The sequence below is a fragment of the Natrix helvetica genome (genome assembly GCF_964273705.1).
Source record: "Natrix helvetica genome assembly, contig: HAP1_SCAFFOLD_247, whole genome shotgun sequence".
Classification (NCBI taxonomy): Eukaryota; Metazoa; Chordata; class Lepidosauria; order Squamata; family Natricidae; genus Natrix; species Natrix helvetica.
In genome coordinates, this window is record NW_028113530.1 from 14,144 (window position 1) to 34,032 (window position 19,889).

A 19,889-nucleotide genomic window follows, 5' to 3' on the forward strand; every position below is an offset into this window, starting at 1 on the left:
TCCATCTATTTAGTCCTAATAATATTTATTGCATTGAGTTATCCCATGTGGAATTGTTTACAGCAAGTTCTTCCATAGAGTGTAGGCAAGTTGTCCAATGTGAGTTGGCAGTGGCAAGATAATCGCAGCAAGTTGGCCATAGTAAGATTTCAGTTATCTTTCCATGGCCAAATTGCAAGTTGGCCATGGTGAGATGGTCACAGCAAGGTGGCTGCAGCATTTTGCTAGTCCACTAATTTGGTTACTTTGTCAATGAAGTATATTGTCTGGCATGATCTGCTTGTAACAAACCCATCCTGGCTTCTAGTAATCACCTCGATCATTTCCAGGTGTTTACTAATCTTTCCATTTATTATCTTTTTCAGGATTTTACCCAATATTGATGTCAAGCTGATTGGCCTATAATTTTCTGGATCTATTTCTCCCCTTTTTGTACATTGGTATAACATCAGCTCTTCCCCAGTCCTCTGGTACATCTTCTGTGCTTTAGGAGCTTTGAAAGATTACATTCCAAAATAACATTTGTTAGCTCCTTCAGAATCCTGGGATGCAAATCATCTGGTTCAGTTCATTGGTACTAATTCAGAGTGCATAGATATTCTCTTACTATTTGCTTACCTATTTTTGATTTGTATACAGTACCTGTTCTGCTTGCCTCTGCTGTTTTTGAAAGGTTGGGCTATTCCTTTCTTTTGTATAAAAACTGATGGAAAGAAGGAATTAAGCTGCTTTTTCCCTGTCACCTGTCATTTTCTTGCCTTTTGCTCCCATTAGTGGACTTTTTTTTAAACTTGTTCATATAGAATAAATAGTGTAAGTACTTAGTGTAATTCATATCCTTCTGTGCTTTTAGGTCACATTTTTTAATAATGAACTATAAAAACCCCAGCTGCTGATAGGCTTTTGGATAATGACATATATATTCCATACTAAACATCCCTGGTCTTGATTTCATCAAATTAATTCATCAAATTAAAATTGATCATGAAATGTAAGGAACTCAAGGAAAATGTTTCAATTGACTGCACTTATTGTTTTATAGAATTCTTGATCCTCATGAAAAATAGGATAAAATATGATTGGCAAAAATACTATGTTGTGCATAATAATGGCCCTTTTATGACTTTCAATAATGCTGTTTTATTATTTATCTGCACTTCTGATTAGGGTACTGGAAGCTAACATATACAAAGAACAGATGCAGGAATTGGGCTTGTCTAGTTTAGTTAAAAAAAGGACTTGGGATGACATGATAGCAGTGTTCCAATACTTGAGGGGCTGCCCCAAAGAAGAGGGCTCAACCTATTTCCCAAAGCATCAGAAGGCAGGACAAGAAGCAACGGATTGAAACTAATCAAGGAGAGAAATTAACTTACAACTAAGGAGGAATCTTGACAGTTAGAACAATTAATCAGGGGAACAATTTGCCTCCAGAAATTGTGGATGCTTCAACACTGGATGTTATAAAGAAGGGATTTGTCTGAAATGGTACAGGTTTCCTGTTTGAGCAGGGGTTGTATTACAAGACCTCCAAGGTCCTGTTATTCTGTTATTCTTTTGTTATCAGCAAAATATTGTTTAAACATCATGACTTTAAATGGATAACTGCAACTGTCCCATATACATTATTTTAAGTTTACACAAAATAGCAATAAGTTATCACAAAATTTCCTACCTACTAAATGCAAAACAAACAAAGAATTGAAGGGCAATACTAAAGACAATAAAAATCATTGTGGATCTTCTATAAACAAGCAGAATATGAGAAGAAAAAATGATGAGCCAGAGCTGCTCATTAAATTAGTCCACCACTTGGTTTTCAAAAATGTATTTCATAATACAGCATATATAATCAGAAAATCTGCAAGCTATTTATAAATTATTGTGAAGTTTTATATATTGGAACAAATTTGTGATATTCATAAGGGAGAGGCATACAGAGATCCATACATATTTAGGAAAATGTGAAAATGTTTAAAGATAGATTGTTTAGATCTGTTTCCAAAGCTGAAAGTTAATATGAATATTGCTTGAAATGCTATCATAAATTTACACTGATTCTATAAAGAAATTGTCATTATAATGATGTTACATTAATCGATCAGATCCGGAGCGGATGGACCTCCGTCAGTGGACCAGACGAGCTGTCAACAGCGAGTCTTGAGAGACCATTCTGGGAGGAGTTTGACTCTGTTGCCCCCGAGGATTTGGACAGGTTGCGTGGACGGCTACGACCCACCACATGTTCAATGGACCCATGCCCCTCCTGGCTGGTACTGGCAGCCTGGGAGGTGACACGAGGCTGGCTTCTGGGCCTGGTGAACGCCTCATTGGGTGAGGGTTACTTACCAACCGCCTTGAAAGAGGCGGTGGTGAGACCCTTGCTCAAGAGACCTTCGCTCAACCCAATGGAGCTAGCTAATTACCGTCCAGTCTCCAACCTCCCCTTCTTGGCGAAGGTTGTTGAGAATGTGGTGGCGCAGCAGTTTCCATGACACCTGGACGAATCCGACTATCTAGACCCACGCCAGTCTGGCTTCCGACCCGGGCACAGCACTGAGACAGCCTTGGTCGCGTTGGTTGATGATCTCTGGAGGGCCAGAGATAGGGGTTGTTCCTCTATCCTGGTCCTATTAGACCTCTCGGCGGCTTTTGATACCATCGACCATGGTATCCTGTTGCGCCGGTTGGAGGGGATGGGAGTCGGAAGCACCGTTCTGCGGTGGTTCGGCTCCTACCTCTCCGACCGGAAGCAATGTGTGTTGACAGGGGGGCAGAGGTCGTCCCTGAGGCCACTCACTTGTGGGGTGCCGCAGGGGTCGGTCCTCTCGCCTCTCCTGTTCAACGCATATGTGAAGCCACTGGGTGAGATCATCCGTGGCTTTGGGGTTGAGTACCATCTGTACGCTGATGACACTCAGCTGTACATTTCAACCCCAAACCACCCCAACGAGGCTGTCGAAGTGATGTCCCGGTGTTTGGAAGCCGTCGGGGTCTGGATGGGGGACAACAGACTCAAACTCAACCCCTCCAAGACCGAGTGGCTATGGGTACCGGCACCTCGGTTCAGCCAGCTGACACCATCGCTGGCCATAGGGGGCGAACAACTGTCCCTTGTGGAGCGGGCGCGCAATTTGGGCGTCCTCCTTGATGCCCAGCTGTCACTGGAGGACCATGTGGCAGCCGTGGCAAGGGGGGCGTTCCACCAGGTTCGCCTGGTGCGCCAATTGCGCCCCCTACTGGACCGGAGTGCCCTGCGCACGGTCACTCATGCGCTGGTGACATCTCGCCTGGACTACTGCAATGCCCTCTACATGGGGCTTCCCTTGGGACGCATCCGGAGACTGCAGCTAGTTCAGAACGCAGCTGCGCGGGTTATCATGGGGAGTGCACGTTACTCCCACGTAACACCGCTCCTGCGCGAGCTGCACTGGCTACCTGTGGCCTTTCGGGTGCGTTTCAAGGTATTGATCACTATCTTTAAAGCGCTCCATGGCATAGGACCTAGATATCTGCAGGATCGCATCCTACCACACACGTCCCTGCGACCTATTCGCTCACACAGGGAGGGACTCCTCCTGGTGCCGTCCGCTAGGCAGTGTCAGCGGGCGACACCTAGGAGTAGGTCCTTCTCTGTGATGGGCCCAACCCTCTGGAATGACCTCCCCCCCGACATTCGAACCACCACCGACCTCCGTTCCTTCCGTCAAAAGTTAAAGACTCACCTATTTCAATCAGCTGGCCTGGCACTTTCTTAGTTTTACCTCCCGGGGATTTATTTTAATTGGGTTTGGGTTTTTAATTGGGGATGTTTTTAGGGTTTTAGAATATATTTATTTCTTGTACAGCCTATCTCCTCCATCCAAATGTATTTAATTGTTTTATGATTGTATTTTTATCTGCATTGACTGTACACCGCCCGAGTCCCTTTTTGGGAGAGGGGGCGGTCTAGAAATCCAAGAAATAAATAAATAAATAATAAATCTCTACATGACCTCATTGTTTTAGTTTACTCCAGTCACCATGATTCAAAAAAGATGTTGTGACCTTAGAAAATGTGCAGAGAAGAGCAACAAAGATGATAAAGGGTGTGGAGACTAAATCGTATGATTAATCTTTAAGGGAGCTAGGTATATCTAGGCTATTAAATTGGGGGAACAATTGGACTAATAGACCTCCAAGGTTCCTTTAAGTCTTATGATTCTATGTTCTATGGAATTTTTATTTTATTTTGTCAAGCATGTATAAGATAACATATATAAGTATATATAAGTATAAACATAATTTTGAATACATGAAATGGATACGAATAAAAAGGAACATTAGGACAGGGATGGTAGGCACATTGGTGTGCTTAGGCACGCTTATTACAGACCTCTTAGGAATGGGGTGATGTCAACAGTAGACAGTCTAAGGTTAAAGTTTTTGGGGAAGAAACCACAGAGTCAGGTAGTGCATTCCAGGCATTGACCAGTCTGTTGCTGAAGTTGTATTTTCTGCAGTCGAGTTTGGAGTGGTTTACCTTAAGTTTGTATCTTATTTATTTATTATTTATTTATTATTAGCGTTTATATACTGCCCCCTCTCCCGAAAGGGACTCGGGGCGGTGTACAGTCCGTACCAAAATACAACAGATTAAAACGTAGAAATAACTATATAAATACATGTATAAGAGGAGGGTAAAATATGCCAAACTGTACAGCTAATAAATAAATCAATACAAAAGTTTAAAATATCAAGATAAATTTAAAACAATATCCCTCTAAAAACCAGTAAGAATGTGTATGCCAGGAGGTAGACGTTAAAATTATGCCAAACCAGCCAGTCGGAACAGGTGTGTTTTCAGTTTCTGTCGGAAGGAGCGGAGGTATCTATTGTGTGCTCATGTATTGTTGTGATTGAAGCTGAGATAGTCATTGACAGGTAGGACATTGTAGCAGATAATTTTATGTACTACACTGCAAGCTATTTATAAATTATTGTGAAGTTTTATATATTGGAACAAATTTGTGATATTCATAAGGGAGAGGCATACAGAGATCCATACATATTTAGGAAAATGTGAAAATGTTTAAAGATAGATTGTTTAGATCTGTTTCCAAAGTTGAAAGTTAATATGAATATTACGTCGTCATTCTAAATTGTCTAAGCCCAAAATTTCAAGTCTGGTGGCATAAGGTATTCTGTTTCAAGCAGAGGAGTAGAGGACTCTTATCATGAAATATCTCTGGTTTTAAAGAAATGATTTTAAAGAAAATTCAGTTGAAAGTAAGTCTGAATTAATTATAGGAGGGACTGAGAGAGACTACGAGAGGGGAAAAGAAGGAGGGTCTATGTGACTGATGAGAGACTTCATCAGAAGATCACAAAAGAGCTTTACATGACCCTAGGACAGCGATGGCGAACCTTTTTTGGCTTGCATGCCATAAGTAGGGGGAGCACAGGGAGGTCATGTGCAGGCGTGCCGCACCCATAATGCAATGTGTGACCCCCCCCCCCAGTGTGCATGCATGCACTACAGGCACGACCCCCCATTTTTGTTTGTTTTTTTCGCCCTCTCCAGGCTCCAAAGGCTTTATAGGAGCCTGGGAAGGGTGAAAACAGCCCCCCCCGCCCTCCCTGGAAGCCCTCCGGAGGCTTTATGGACCTTCAGGAGGCTTCCCTGAAGCCCCCGAAGCAGTCAAAATGACCCTCCGAGCAAACTGGAAGTCACTTCCGATTTGCTCGGAGGGTAGTTTTAAGCGCTCCGAAGGCTTCAGGGACCTTCAAGAGGCTTCCCTGAAGCTTTCAGAGCACTCAAAACAACCCTCTGAGCAAACCGGAATTCCGTTCCCAAACTTCTGCTTTGCCCATAGGGCCAGTTTTTTGCCCTCTGGAGGCTTCAGGGAAGCTCATGAAGCCTCCGGAGAGCCTCCGGGGGGGGGGGGGGCAGGGGGCGGGGGAGGCTCTTTTCACCCTCCCCAGGCTCCTATAAAGCCTCTGGCGCCTGGGGAGGGCGAAAAATGGCTTTTAAAAAGGGTGAACTCAGCTGGCCAGCATGCGCATGTGCGCTGGCCAGCTGACAGGGCAGCGCCTCGCATGCCCTGAAAAATGGCTCCGCGTGCCACCTGTGGCACGTGTGCCATAGGTTCGCCATCACTGCCCTAGGATATTGCCACCATTATAGATATGAGTCTACTGCCAATCATCTGAATTTTGATCATGTGACCATGGGAATGCTGCAACAGTTATAAGTGTGAAAAACAGTCATAATTCACTTTTTTTTAGTGCCACTGTAACTTTCACTAAATGAACTGTTGTAAATCAAGGATAACCTTTAAATGGGTTTTAGCACTAGCACAGCCAAACGAAATAGACATTTAAGAGAAAGATGACTATATTTGCCCTAATAAATCCTGTAACCAGACAAGAATTACTTGTTTTAGAAAGGAACTGTATAATATAGCTGTGCTGGCAAACAAAAAGTGATCTTTGCATTAATTCTGTGTCTGAGAGATCAAGAATGTACCATTTTATGAAAAGCGGAGATAATTAAAATACAGGTTTTATGCAATCTTCATATTATTTGCAGAAATGTGAGAGTTTCTTTTAATAGCTTGATTATATCCACTCTTCTCCCACTTTCCTGACTGTTTCCTTTTCTAATTGCAGGAGGAGAATGCCCTTATCAGCATGAGAAATTAAAGAGCATGATTAGTTGCCAATCATACTTAGCATTTATATTGTCTCATGGCTTAAGCACTCTTTTCTCCCCCATTTAATGGATTTCTACAGTGCTAATTTCAGTGAAATCTTCATCTTCACTTTTTCCATACTACGTCTGAAAATAATTCACATTAATAGGATTCTGCTGTACTTAAACTTTTCTTGAACATTTTTCTTTTTAAGTTTGCTTCCAACAGAAGCATCACCATCATGTATTTAATGTAGTAAAACTTGCATTTATATAGTTGTAATAAAACCTAAGTTTGATCCAAAAACTACTTCAAGTGGTATTTGTTAGCAACTGCCAGCTATTCTCCAGCCCAGCCTCCACTCTTGTATGCCATAGTAAGGTTTACTCAGCTTTGTTTTTTTGTTGAAGTCAAATAATCAAATGAAGAACAATAAAAGTTACTAAAGAAAAACTGATTTGAATTTTTGAACAAAATGTGGAACACTGTTATCAGAATGAACTATTGGCTTATAAAAATCTCATCTGAAATATATTTTGAAAAATTGATGCCTGGGATTAGCTGTTCAACTAATACTTTCAGTTAAAATATTATAGAGTTGTTTTGAAAATAAAGGCTTATGCCCATATTTTATCATAAATTATTAATAAATACTATGCATATATATGCAAATATGCATATATTTGGAAAAAAATTATCAAGCAAATCCTGAGCAACAAAATTCAATTTGATTTTGAATATGGTGCAACTGACATCTGACATTCGTAAGTGCTAATCTACTCACTAAATAGGTATATATAGAATCGATATTTCATACAAAAAAGAGAGATTTTTGGTCACCTAAACATGAGAAATATCTCTGTCATTGTGTCAGAAGAAGAAAATGTAAATTCTTTTTTTAAAAAGAAACTATTTGAAGGCAGAACTCGAGTTGTCAGAGGAAGATTCTGAGGAAAAGACTAGGGAAAGGACTGAGTTCCATCCATTTCTCCAGCAACTTGAATATTAACTCATTGGAATCCCAAAGTTCCAGAATAATAGAGACAGAAGGCTTATCTGCTTGGGGGTGATACTGGCAGGAATTACAAACATAGGAACTCTAAGCTGGAGTGGGAAGTGGGCAGGTAATGGAGAGAGTTTCTGTTTGAGGTTGTCCAGCCTTCTACTTTCTGGGTTCACACTCCAGTACAATGTTTGGTTATGTTTTTGTCCCTACAAAGATGAAAATTTGAAAATCTGCTTAAAATTTTCACAATTTCATAGCTTTGAGCATGGCAAGTTTCAGGTATTTAATTTCATATGCAACTAGCTATTTATGAATGCACTTAATCTTTCAGACAAAGAATATATGAAATATACACATTATCTTCCAAGGATAATGCTATTTCCTTGAATTTTGGAAACTTATAACAGTGTGGTGTGTATGGGGGGGGGGGTGTGGATTGGAAAAATAATAATGAGAAGCTTTCCCAAACTATTCATGTCTAGTACTTCTAATATTCTGCTGAACAGAACATCAAATGCTGAGCACATTCTTAGAATGAGGATCATTCATCAGTCATGAAATCATTTTATTCAATCAGAATAATAGAATTGGAAGGAGATATTTAGGCCATTTAGTCTGCTTAGTACATGTTAAAAGATTCTGTTGTCTAATCTTTATTAGAATATACCCATGAGGAAAATCCAGATGCTATCTGGGCAATTTATTGCACCCAGGAAACGTATCACAATATGTTTATGCCTAATTATATTACATTGATTGTCTTTCCAACCAATGGAAATAATTTTAATGATGGTGACAAATAATACTAAGTTTATAACACCTTTAAATACTTCAAACACCTATTTTATTATGGATTTTCCCAACAATTCTATATGGTCAGGATCAATGTTATTGTTCCATATTTTACTGGGGTAGGATGGAACCTGAGAATTTTGGTAAGAAGTTATCTTATGAGTTTATTAAATCATAACTCAGCTACTATAATGGCCCTTCATTGTCCATAGTCAGCAAAAGCATCTGGATAAATAACATAGTGATATAAAGAAATATTTAAGCAGAACTCAGGACTTGTGACCCACCAATCCAAATGCAGCTACCAAAACTTCATTTATTTCCTGCTTGAGTCATTTAAAGCAAGATAATCAAGCACACTAGAAGTACTCATCCTGACAAATCACAAAACGAATAGTTTTGTGTATAAAAATAATAGAATGACAGAGACCAAACAGTCCTTCCCACATTAAAAATACTAATAAAATAACAGGAATATTTTAAGGGACCTCTTATAATCCCTCTTGTTTCAGTGGTCTTTTATATTTTTATCATAATTTTGATTTATTTTGTTTAAGCCATTCAGGTGTACTAATTGTCATTTGTTTGATGTACCTTGCCTACTCTTTGCTTTGTTCCTGTAATCCTAAGAAGGTATAAAAACATGGGTCTCTGCAGAAGTTTATTATGTTAGCTAGAATGAACAAAAGTTGCACTGTGGTGGGATGACAATTTATTGATCCTTATATATAATAGGTTGGCACTTGTATTGAAAAATCACAATGGTGTCTATGTTATTCTGTTCCTGCCCCGCCCCTCAAGGATGCCATTGTATGAAAAGCAAAATGTATCAAACTTCTAGTATCCTACCATGGGCTACAACTCACACGAGGATAACAGATCAGTTTTACCTGTATTATGTGATTTTATCATGCCAAATGAGGCTTTTATTTTTGTTTTGCATGGTCATAAGGATTAAGCATATCAAGATTTTTGTATAAAATCTTTTCTAATTCTATGCAGGATATAAAATAACAGCTTCATTTTTCTCTAATAATAGCATTGCTTTGAGTTTCACTTACATGCTAGTCACATGCTTAAAATATTCAAAATGGTTGCTCATACCTGATTGTGGACTTTGTTTAGGGATTTTGGCATCTACTGGAGGATTAGAAGTGGAACTTTGACTGGCAGAATTATGGATGCTGTTAGAGATGGCAGCTGAGATGTTCTTGCGAGGTTTATCCTGCAGCCACATTGGGGAAGCTTCAAAAGCCTGCATTCTTCGGGAGTGGCTGTTTGCATTGACTTTGAGATAAGCTTGGGCTTTATATTCTTGAAGTTCTCCAAAATTGGCATCCGTCACTCTGCATTCATACAATCCTTCATCCTTTCTCCTGACTTTGGAGATCTGCAGCTTGTGGGAAATATCATTCCCCTGTACTTTCACTGTCTGTAAAAATGCCAGAAACATGTCTAAATATTATTGCTATTAGTAGATACCCCTCCATGTCTTTCCTTCATGCACCTGTGCCCAGCTAACAGTGTCCCAAGTCAACTAGAATCAAGAGGGGGAAAAGCCTCCTTTTAAAAATAATGGTTGCTAGGTTATTGATATCTGGCTTGTTGTGTTTGCATATGTGTTTATGATAATCTACTGTTTGCCACCTTTTGTAAAGTGTTGAGAATGGTTCTATCAAACAGCTGGATTTATATTAAAAATAATTCTAGAGAAAATAAATGAACCATTCTGACAGTATCATAATACAGATTTGAAATTGATACATGACTTTCCGAATCTTTTAGATGTTTCATTTATGTCTTGCTACACAGCTATGACAATATATATGGGCTACTGAACCATACAGGCCTCTGGCATTTAAAGATTTTAAATTAAATAAGCTCCTTAAGCTTCCTTTTTCCAAGCAGCTTAAATATTTTTTCTCTTTCCTTTACATTCTCACAGCAGCCCAGGGGGAGGGGAGGAGAGGGAAAGAGAATGGCTGGGTCAAGATCATTCTAATGTATACAAGGCACAACCTTTGAAGGAATGTTTTATTTCTCTCAATTCACACTTAAAACCTTCCATTTTAAAATGGGAAATGAAACACGATCTATTTCAGTTCAAATAGAACTGATCTGAATCCAGCTAGCTGTTTCTTTGTTTTAAATTCTGACTTTTACTAACTACACACAACATTTGTTATAACTAATGAGGTTGTAATACCCAGCTAATCCAATAAACTTTAAATTCACTTAAATTACTGAGATTACTCAATTGTCAATTTACAATGATTGCAAGGGAAGCTAGTGTCCAATACACTGCCTTTTTTATTGAAAACTAAATTCCAATAATTTTGTGAGATATGAATCTCTTTTTTATATTATGCCATTTCTTTCTGGCTTTTAGTTTTTGCAATTTGCTGAATATAGAGTCCATGCCATTACCATGAATTATGGGGTAATAAATCAAATGTTTTTGATCTAGTCCTTGCTGGGATGTATTTGGAGTATATCTATACTTGCCCAGACCCCACTTATCTTATTGCAATCTGATTTCTCAACCTGTTTGTGGGAAACTTTACTTCTCACATTAATCCCTCCTGAACTTAGATTTCAAAAATACAGAATAGTGATATATTTAAACAACTTTTATTGTATCATTTTTCTTTACATTGAAGAAATTGAATTGAGGAAGCCTAGAATGCCACTGGATCCCAATAAGATCCATGTTAGTTGAACAGTCTTTTCAGTTCTACTCTTGAAAAATTGAGAAGTGATGAACTTGGGGAAGGATGGTGGATGCTGTTGCTGATGTCAAATTTGTCTTTCCCACGATTTCTCTTTACTACAGGAAAATAAGATCATTCTCTATTTATCTGGTTAAGAATAATTTCAGTAGTACTTAAATACAGATAGGATTACAGTCAAATAAATATCTCTGTTTGGGATCATTTTGGTTTTTTTCTTTACCAATTTTCTTTTTATGTTCAGTGCCAATTCATTTCCACCAGTAGCCTCCCACCGTCCAGTACGATCCCACAGAGTTGGCCTCCTTAGGGTGCCATCGGCCAGACAGTGTTGGCTGGTGACCCCCAGGGGGAGAGCCTTCTCTGTGGGAGCGCCTTCTCTCTGGAATGAGCTGCCCCCGGAGCTTCGCATAATCCCTGACCTCCGGTCCTTTCGACGTGCCCTAAAAAGTTGGCTTTTCCAGCAAGCCGGCCTGGCCTGTTAATTTTAAACTTATTTTAAATGTATTGTCTTTTAAATTTGGTTTGTTTTTTTGGATATGGATTTAATTTTTTAAAAACTTTTGGGATGTATGTTTTTTAATGTTGTACGCCGCTCTGAGTCCTTTTGGAGAAGGGCAGCATATAAATCCAAACAAACAAACAAACAAACAAACAATTTCCCACCCAGAATTCACTATGTATAAGAAAGGGAGCAATGGAAGAAGATATTTTGGGGTAATAAATGGAGAATTGCAGGAGAAGAACAACAGTGGTAGTACAATACAGAGAAATGAAGGGGGGAGGATGTGGATCATCTCCAAAAATGGTCCACATCCCCCTCCCTCTGGGAGTTAAAGTGTCAGAAGAGATTCCTGGAACATTACCCAAGAAAAATGAAGAGCAAGTCTCATTGCATATGAATGTTGGAATTACATCATGATCAAGAATTAGTTAGCACCAGGTAGACATGAATTGCATGGATTTTTGTTGAAACATCTGATTAATCTACATCCACTTGTTGCCAAGCAATTAAGAACATGTTGCAAATAGATGAAATTGAAGTGTGGCTAATATCTGGCAAAACCCACTGGAAGAAGATCTAGGGACAGTGCCAGACAACTGCAAGCCAATTACTTACTTACCTACAACTTCAAATTGCTAACTGGTGTGGTAGCTGATACAGTCCAACAGCATCTATTTGAAAACAAACTCTGTCCACCTGAGCAGAAGGGAAATCATCCAAACACCAGAAGAAGAAAAAAAATCAACTTCTAATTGACAAGACATTTTTGATAAACTGCAAGAAAAGGAATACCAACTTGAATATACTGTATCGTGAATTGTCTACAAAAAGGCATTTGATTCTCTGCCACATGATTGTATAATCAAGTGCCTAGAAATAATAGGAGTCAGTAGGAACATCAGAAGCTGAGAAGACTGAGGGTACAATGAAAGACATGGTGGCTAGATTGAGAGAGGTTACTTTCAAGATATGAATCTTCACAGGAGACTTACTTTCATCACTACTGTTTATCATTCCACTGAATAACTCAGAACATGCTATCAAACATTAAAAACATCTGCCAGACTATCCCATCTCCTTTACATGGATGATCTGAAGCTATATGGAAAAACACCATCTGAAACAGATCATGCTCATTGCTGTACACACACACACACACACACACACATGCACACACACACACACACACACACACACACACACACACACGATGTTTCAATGGAGTTTGGAATGTACAAATATGCCATACACCATCAAATGGGGAAAATAGTGCAAACTGGAGAATTCAAGATGTCTTATGGAAATAACATCAAAGGTCTGGATGAAAATGATCACTATAAATACTGGCCATCCTTTGAGCTGACATAATCAAGCACATTGAAATCAAGAAAAAGGTTAGAAGTGAATACACCAGGAGAGTGAAGAACTTGAAGTCCAAATGAAGTCCAAACTCACTAGAAGAAATACTATCAAGGCAATTAACACCTGGGCAACTGCTTTAATCAGATACAAAGCTGAAATAGTCGACTGGACTTAAATGATACTAAAAGCTGTGGATGGAAGCTTGGAAAATGATGACAATGAATCATGCCCTTCATTATTTAAACAATGTTGACTGACCCTACTTACCAAGGAAAATGGGTGAGCATGGAATATTGCAAGTACATCAGACAATTGAAGAAGAAGAAAAAGACACTGGAAGAATAGCTGAGGGATAGTGAAGAAGATGCACTGAAGTTGATACCTTGCTCAGTAGTAGTAACTGTGAAAGGGATCTTGGAGTCCTAGTGGACAACCATTTAAATATGAGCCAGCAGTGTGCAGCAGCTGCCAAAAAAGCCAACACAGTTCTAGGCTGCATCAACAGAGGGATAGAATCAAGATCACGTGAAGTGTTAATACCACTTTATAATGCCTTGGTAAGGCCACACTTGGAATACTGCATTCAGTTCTGGTTTTACGATGTAAAAAAGATGTGGAGACTCTAGAAAGAGTGCAGAGAAGAGCAACAAAGATGATTAGGGGACTGGAGACTAAAACATATGAAGAACAGTTGCAGGAACTGGGTATGTCTAGCTTAAGAGAAAGAAGGACTAGGGGAGACATGATAGCATTGTTCCAATATCTCGGGGTTGCCACAAAGAAGAGCGAATCAAACTATTCTCCAAGGCACCTGAGGGTAGAACAAGAAGCAATGGGTGGAAACTGATCAAGGAGAGAAGCAACTTAGAACTGAGGAGAAACTTCCTGACAGTTAGAACAATTAATCAGTGGAACAGCTTGCCTCCAAAAGTTGTGAATGCCCCAACACTGGAAGTCTTTAAGAAGATATTGGATAGCCATCTGTCTGAAATGGTATAGGGTTTCCAGCCTAGGCAGGGGGTTGGACTAGAAGACCTCCAAGGTCCCTTCCAACTCTACTATTGTATTGTATTGTATTGTATTGTATTGTATTGTATTGTATTGTATTGTATTGTATTGTATTGTATTGTAAGTTAATGCACCAGGCCTACCAAGTACTGGATAGAACAAACTGGTCTACATGAAAGATCAAATGAAGAACAGAAAAGAGGCATGGGGAAGACAAAGCATTACATGACCAATACATTGAAAAAATAGGAAGCAAGATAATAATAGACCTAGCAATGGCTAAGAACAAGAAAGTTGAGGAAAGAGATAGAGGAGCTTTGTTATGACTTCACAAGACTAAGCCTTAAGAACAAATGCATCCAAAGACAGAATTGAGAAGACAGCAACAGACAGCAAGTTCCACTTGTTCAAAGAAGCCAAACAGTTGATTAGCTAGTTAACTGTTGCAAGAAGACCACACAGATTGACTGTATGACAAAGTAGCAACATCTGTGCATTGGAAGATCTGCAAGAAGTTTCATTTGCCTGCAAAGAAGGACTAGTAGGACCATAAAATAGAGCAAGTAATAGAAAATGAAGGTGCTAAAATGTTCTTGGATTCAGGCTGCCACATAACACCCCATACTTAACAATTATTGGTAAGAAAAATAAACATCTGGGTAACAGACGTTGGCAGTACTTGGGGATACCAGAATAGAAGATAATGAACTGGAGAAAATAGCAGTATATGAACACCTGCAAATAGAAATAGAATGACTGTGGCCATAGAAAGGAAAATTACTATTCATAGGCATTTTGGGTGCAATGGAAGCATCATGGTAGTGATCAGAGAGCCATGTTGGTGCAGTGGTTAGAATACAGTATTCAGGCTACTTCTGTTGACTATTGATTACCGGCAGTTTGAATATCACCGGCTCAAGGTTGATTCAGCATTCCATCCTTCTGAAATCAGTAAAATGAGGACCCAGACTGTTATGGGCAATATGCTGACTCAGTAAACCACTTAGAGAGTGCTGTAAAGCACTGTGAAATAGTATATAAGTGCTTTTGATATTGCTATTATTGCCATTGATAAATTAGCCATCAAACAATAATTTCAAAAGGCAGCTTTACTTAGAACAGGGGAGGGCCATGGATCCCGTTGATCCTAAAGAAGTAAAGAGGGTGACCTTGATAGAAACATACAATTATCATTACCTAGGCACTGAAGCATTTTTTAAGTCCTGGCAAATGTGATAATGTTCAGAAACAATGCAAATACACATTCTCCTTCAAGGATTAATTCACCAACATGGACTCATCCAGGGGTGGGTTTCAAAACTTTTTACTACCTATATGACTGAGTGGGCATGGCCAACTTGATGAAACTCACCAGGAGATGTCATGATTGGGTAAAATGTGGTGAAGCTCACTTAACAATTGTCTTACTTAGCAACCAAAATTTTGGGCTCAATTGTAGTCATAAGTCAAGGACTATCTCTGCCTTCCTCTGCATGGCAGTTTTGTCCTAGTAAACTCCTTCCTCTTTCTGGCAATTTTCCTCTCTGTTAGAGGCACCAAAATAATCCAGACAATGTAGGGTTTCCTGCTGCAGCAGGGGATTGGACTAGGTGACCTCTGAGTAGCCATCTAGCCCTAAATTGCTGTTATTTCTTCCCTCCCTCCCTTCCTCCTTTCTTTCTTTCTTTCTTTCTTTCTTTCTTTCTTTCTTTCTTTCTTTCTTTCTTTCTTTCTTCTTTTTTTCTCCCTTTCCCCTCTTTCTCCCTTTCCTCTGTGGGAAGCAAACCTCCCCCCCAATAACTGCTGAATGTCACTTTGTAAACCTGAGCAGCTTTTCAATTTAAAGCAGGACTCCAAAGTTTGCAGCTTTAAGACTTGTGGACTTCAGTTCCCAGAATTCCACAGCCAGGCAGGGGGAAAAACTTTTTTAAAAAAAGCTTCTGATGGAAGAACATGTTCAGGGGTGTGGCCAAGCCACCATTTTTACTACCAGTCCTATCTGGTACGCCAGATTTTTACTATCTCTTCTGGCGTACTGGACCGTATTGGGAGGAACCCACCTCTGGATTCATCCACACATCACAACAAATAAGTAAGTGATCATGCTAACCCTGTGAGAACTCTGGGCTCAAATTCTTCCCAGATAATTTTGCTCATTTTATCCTCTCAAAACATCAAAATGCACTTCATTTTATAAATAGAGAATGGCACAGTTGGAATTCAGAGATGGGGTATTTTAAAATTGTTTTTGCCTGAAGCAATAAAATTAATAATAATAATGTTGCAAGCATAACTAAAATACATAACTATATGTTTTTAATAGATCATATTTTCAGAAAATATATCTAATGTACAATGGTGTTCTAGTTTTTCAATTTTCCATATCAGAGTAATAAAATTGCAGAGTCCAGATCTGGAGGGGACCTTGGTGGTCTTCTAGTCCAATCAGCAGACCTTATACCATCCTGGACAAATGGCTGTCCAATATTTTCATAAAAACCTCCAGCAATGGAGCAGCCATAACTCTGGGAAGTAAGCTATTCCACTGATTAATTGTTCTCACTGTAGGGAAATTTGTTCTTAGTTCCAGATTGGATTTCTGAGTTTCCACCTGTTGTCTATTGTCTAGCCCTCAGATACTTTAGAGAATGTAAATCCCGCTTCTCTGTGACATCTCCTGCGGAACTGGAAGACAGCTGTCATGTCATCCCTAATCTTTCTCTTTGTTAGGCTAGACATACCTAGTTCCTTTAGCCATTCATCATACAAGGCCACACTTAGAATGCTGTATCCAGTTCTGTTCATCACGATTCAAAAAAAGATGCTGAGACTCTGGAAAGAGTGCAGAGAAGAGCAACAGCTTCGATAAGGGTCTGGAGGCTAAATTATATGATGAACAGCTAAGGAAACAAGGTATGTTTAGCCTAACAAAAAGAAGTGTTAGGAGCCCCATGATAGCTGGTATTTGACGGGCTGTCACAGAGAAGATGGGATAGACTTATCTTCCAAAGTACCTGAGGGCAGGTTGAAAAGCAGTGGATAAAAGTTTGGTAAAGTATAAAACATACTGTCATTTCTCATACTTTTGATGCTCTCTCTCTGTTGATGCATCTAGGAGTGTATTGGCTTTTTTGGCAGTTGCAGCACACTGCTGGCTTCTATTTAAGTGGTGGTCTACTAGGATACCTAGATTCCTCTCGCAGTTACTACTAATGAGCTAGATGTCACCTATTCTATACCTGTGCATTTGTTTTCCTGCCTAAGTGCAGGACCTTACACTTCTCATTGCTGAATTGTAATCATATGACCCAATGTTCAAATGTGTCAAGAGCCTTCTTAATCCTGAGACAATCTTCCAAGGTGCTTGCAATTCACTCCAATTTGGTATCTGCAAATTTGATGAACTCTCCTATTCCTTGATCTAGATTATTTATGAAGATGTTGAAGAGCACTGGACCCAAGATAGAACCTTGAAGTATTCCATTATATGCTTCTCTTCATAAAGATGTGGTTTCATTGAGGAGTTTTGTTTTTCTTTGTTGAAGTCAGCTCTTTTAAAGTCTAACTGGCTGACTTTTCAGTCACCTATTTACTATTTAGTTTTAAATATGTGCTTTTCATACACTTTTCATATCAAACGGGAGTGATGAGCTCATGCCAGTGTAGGCACAACATGTTTGGAAGCATTTGTCTTAGTAGCTTTCCAACTATATCAGCCTTAGATTCACATTAATTGAGTAATTTAAAGTGCCCAAGAAACAGGAATGTTATGATATTGATTATATGTGTGAATGGCTAAAGTTTAGATTTTGTTTTATACTGAAGTTTCGTGAAACATTTATCAAAAAATATGCCCGTACATAATTCAATTTTCTGATCAATGTGTATTATGTGAGTAGAGCAGGCGTGGGTTCCTGCCAATTCTAACTTCTTCTATAGAAGAGGTTCCACAAATCTACCGTGCCGTTTAGAACAGGTTCCAGCTCCCTACCCCCGCCTGTTCGCACCATACTTGCTCCGCCTGCCACTCACTGATTGGCTGGCTCACCAATCGCCCCGCCTGCCTCTAAGAGTCCTATCTAAATCTTAAAGTCTTAAAGCTGTCAAGTTTGAATATCCCTGGGAGTTTTTTTCTAAAAGGTTAGGGGTACAAGGGTCTTGTAACTTACATGCTTCAAATGCCAGAGTTTCTGAGCCAACATTTTGGTTGCTAAGCAAGAGTGTTGTTAAGTGAATTTCACCACATTTTACAAATTGGCCATGCCCACCCAGTCATATGACTGCCAAGGCACTCTCACTCGGTTACATGGCTGGCAAGCCACTCCCACAAAGCAGGCCACACCCACAGAAGAGGTTCTAAAATTTTTTGAAACCCACCACTGGAGTAGAGCAAAAGTTTATACAAAATTCTATGCAACATTATTAACAAGTTCAGCCTGTTGTCCCCCATCCAGGCCCCCACAGCCTGCAGGCACTGTGAAAAGATGCTCACAGCATCATTTGGGTCACCTGCAGTAGAAATATAGAATTGGGTGTCATCATCATACAATATATATCTCAACCCATGGTGATGGAGGATCTCACCCAGTGGTTTCATATAGATGTTGAAATGGAGTGGAGATAGTACCAAGCCTTGTGGTACACAACAGAATAGCAGCCAAGGGCTGGACCTCTCACTCCCCTCCTATGCCACAAAGAACCCAAACCAGCACAAACTGTGCCCCTCATCCCCATCCGCTGCAGCCAGCCTAAAAGAATGGTTGATTGTGGTTGATGGTATTGAAAGCCACCAAACCACTAAGAATCAAGGAGAGTGAGGATAGTTGCCTTACCCCCATCACCCCCAGTGCACATACGCACATGAGAGGTGCTCCCCCCATTTTTGCATGCTTTTTCCACCCTTCCCAGGCTCCAGAGGCTTTATAGGAGCCTGGGAAGGGTGGAAACCCTCCAGAGGCTTCAGGGACCTTCAAAGGGCAAAAAAAGACCCTACGAGCAAACTGGAAGTCCATTCCTGAACTTCCAGTTTGCCCATAGGACTCCGGAGGCTTCAGGGAAGTTCCTGAAGCCTCCGGAGGGCCTCGAGGGTGGGGGAAAGGCTCTTTTTGCCCTCCCCAGGCTCCTATAAAGCCTCTGGAGCCTGGGGAGGGCGAAAAATGGCTTTAAAAAAGGCTGAACTCAGCTGGCCAGTGCGTGCATGTGTGCTGGCCAGCTGACAGGGCAACACCTCATGTGCCCTGACAAATGGCTCCATGTGCCACCTGTGGCACGCGTGCCATAGGGTCGCCATCCTGGGTCTAGATAATCTGTGTCATCTAGGACCCTTTGCAGCTGTCAGACCACCATCTTTTCCACAACCGGTGGTCCCGGTGTTTGGAGGCCGTACGGGTCTGGATGGATGACAACCGACTAAAACTCAACCCTTCCAAGACGGAGTGGCTGTGGCTTCCGGCCTCCCGGTTCAACCAGTTGCTTCCATCTCTGGCCATCGGGGGCGTGCAACTGGCCCCCATGGAACAGGTGCGCAATTTGGGCGTCCTCCTAGATGCCCGGCTGTCCATGGATGACCATGTAACAGCCGTGGCAAGGGGGGCGTTCCATCAGGTTTGCCTGATGCGCCAATTGCGCCCCTTATTGGACCGGGATGCCCTACGCACAGTCACCCATGCGCTAGTGACGTCTCGCCTGGACTACTGCAATGCTCTCTACATGGGGCTTCCCTTGAGATGCACTCGGAGACTGCAGTTGGTCCAGAACGCGGCCGCGCGGGTGATTATGGGGAGGACTAGATACTCCCCTGTAACACCTCTCCT

The 19,889-nt window shown here is 40.5% G+C and overlaps 1 protein-coding gene across 3 annotated transcripts in view; it reads right to left on the minus strand.

Annotated features, from left to right (window-relative positions):
* VSTM2A (V-set and transmembrane domain containing 2A) overlaps nt 1–19,889 on the minus strand; it is a 48,970-nt gene that overhangs the window by 8,177 nt on the left and 20,904 nt on the right. For all 3 annotated transcript variants that reach the window (XM_081971858.1, XM_081971859.1, XM_081971860.1), the window contains exon 4: nt 9,577–9,904. In XM_081971858.1, coding sequence (XP_081827984.1) covers nt 9,577–9,904 — 328 coding nt within the window. The remainder of the gene's footprint in view (nt 1–9,576; nt 9,905–19,889) is intronic.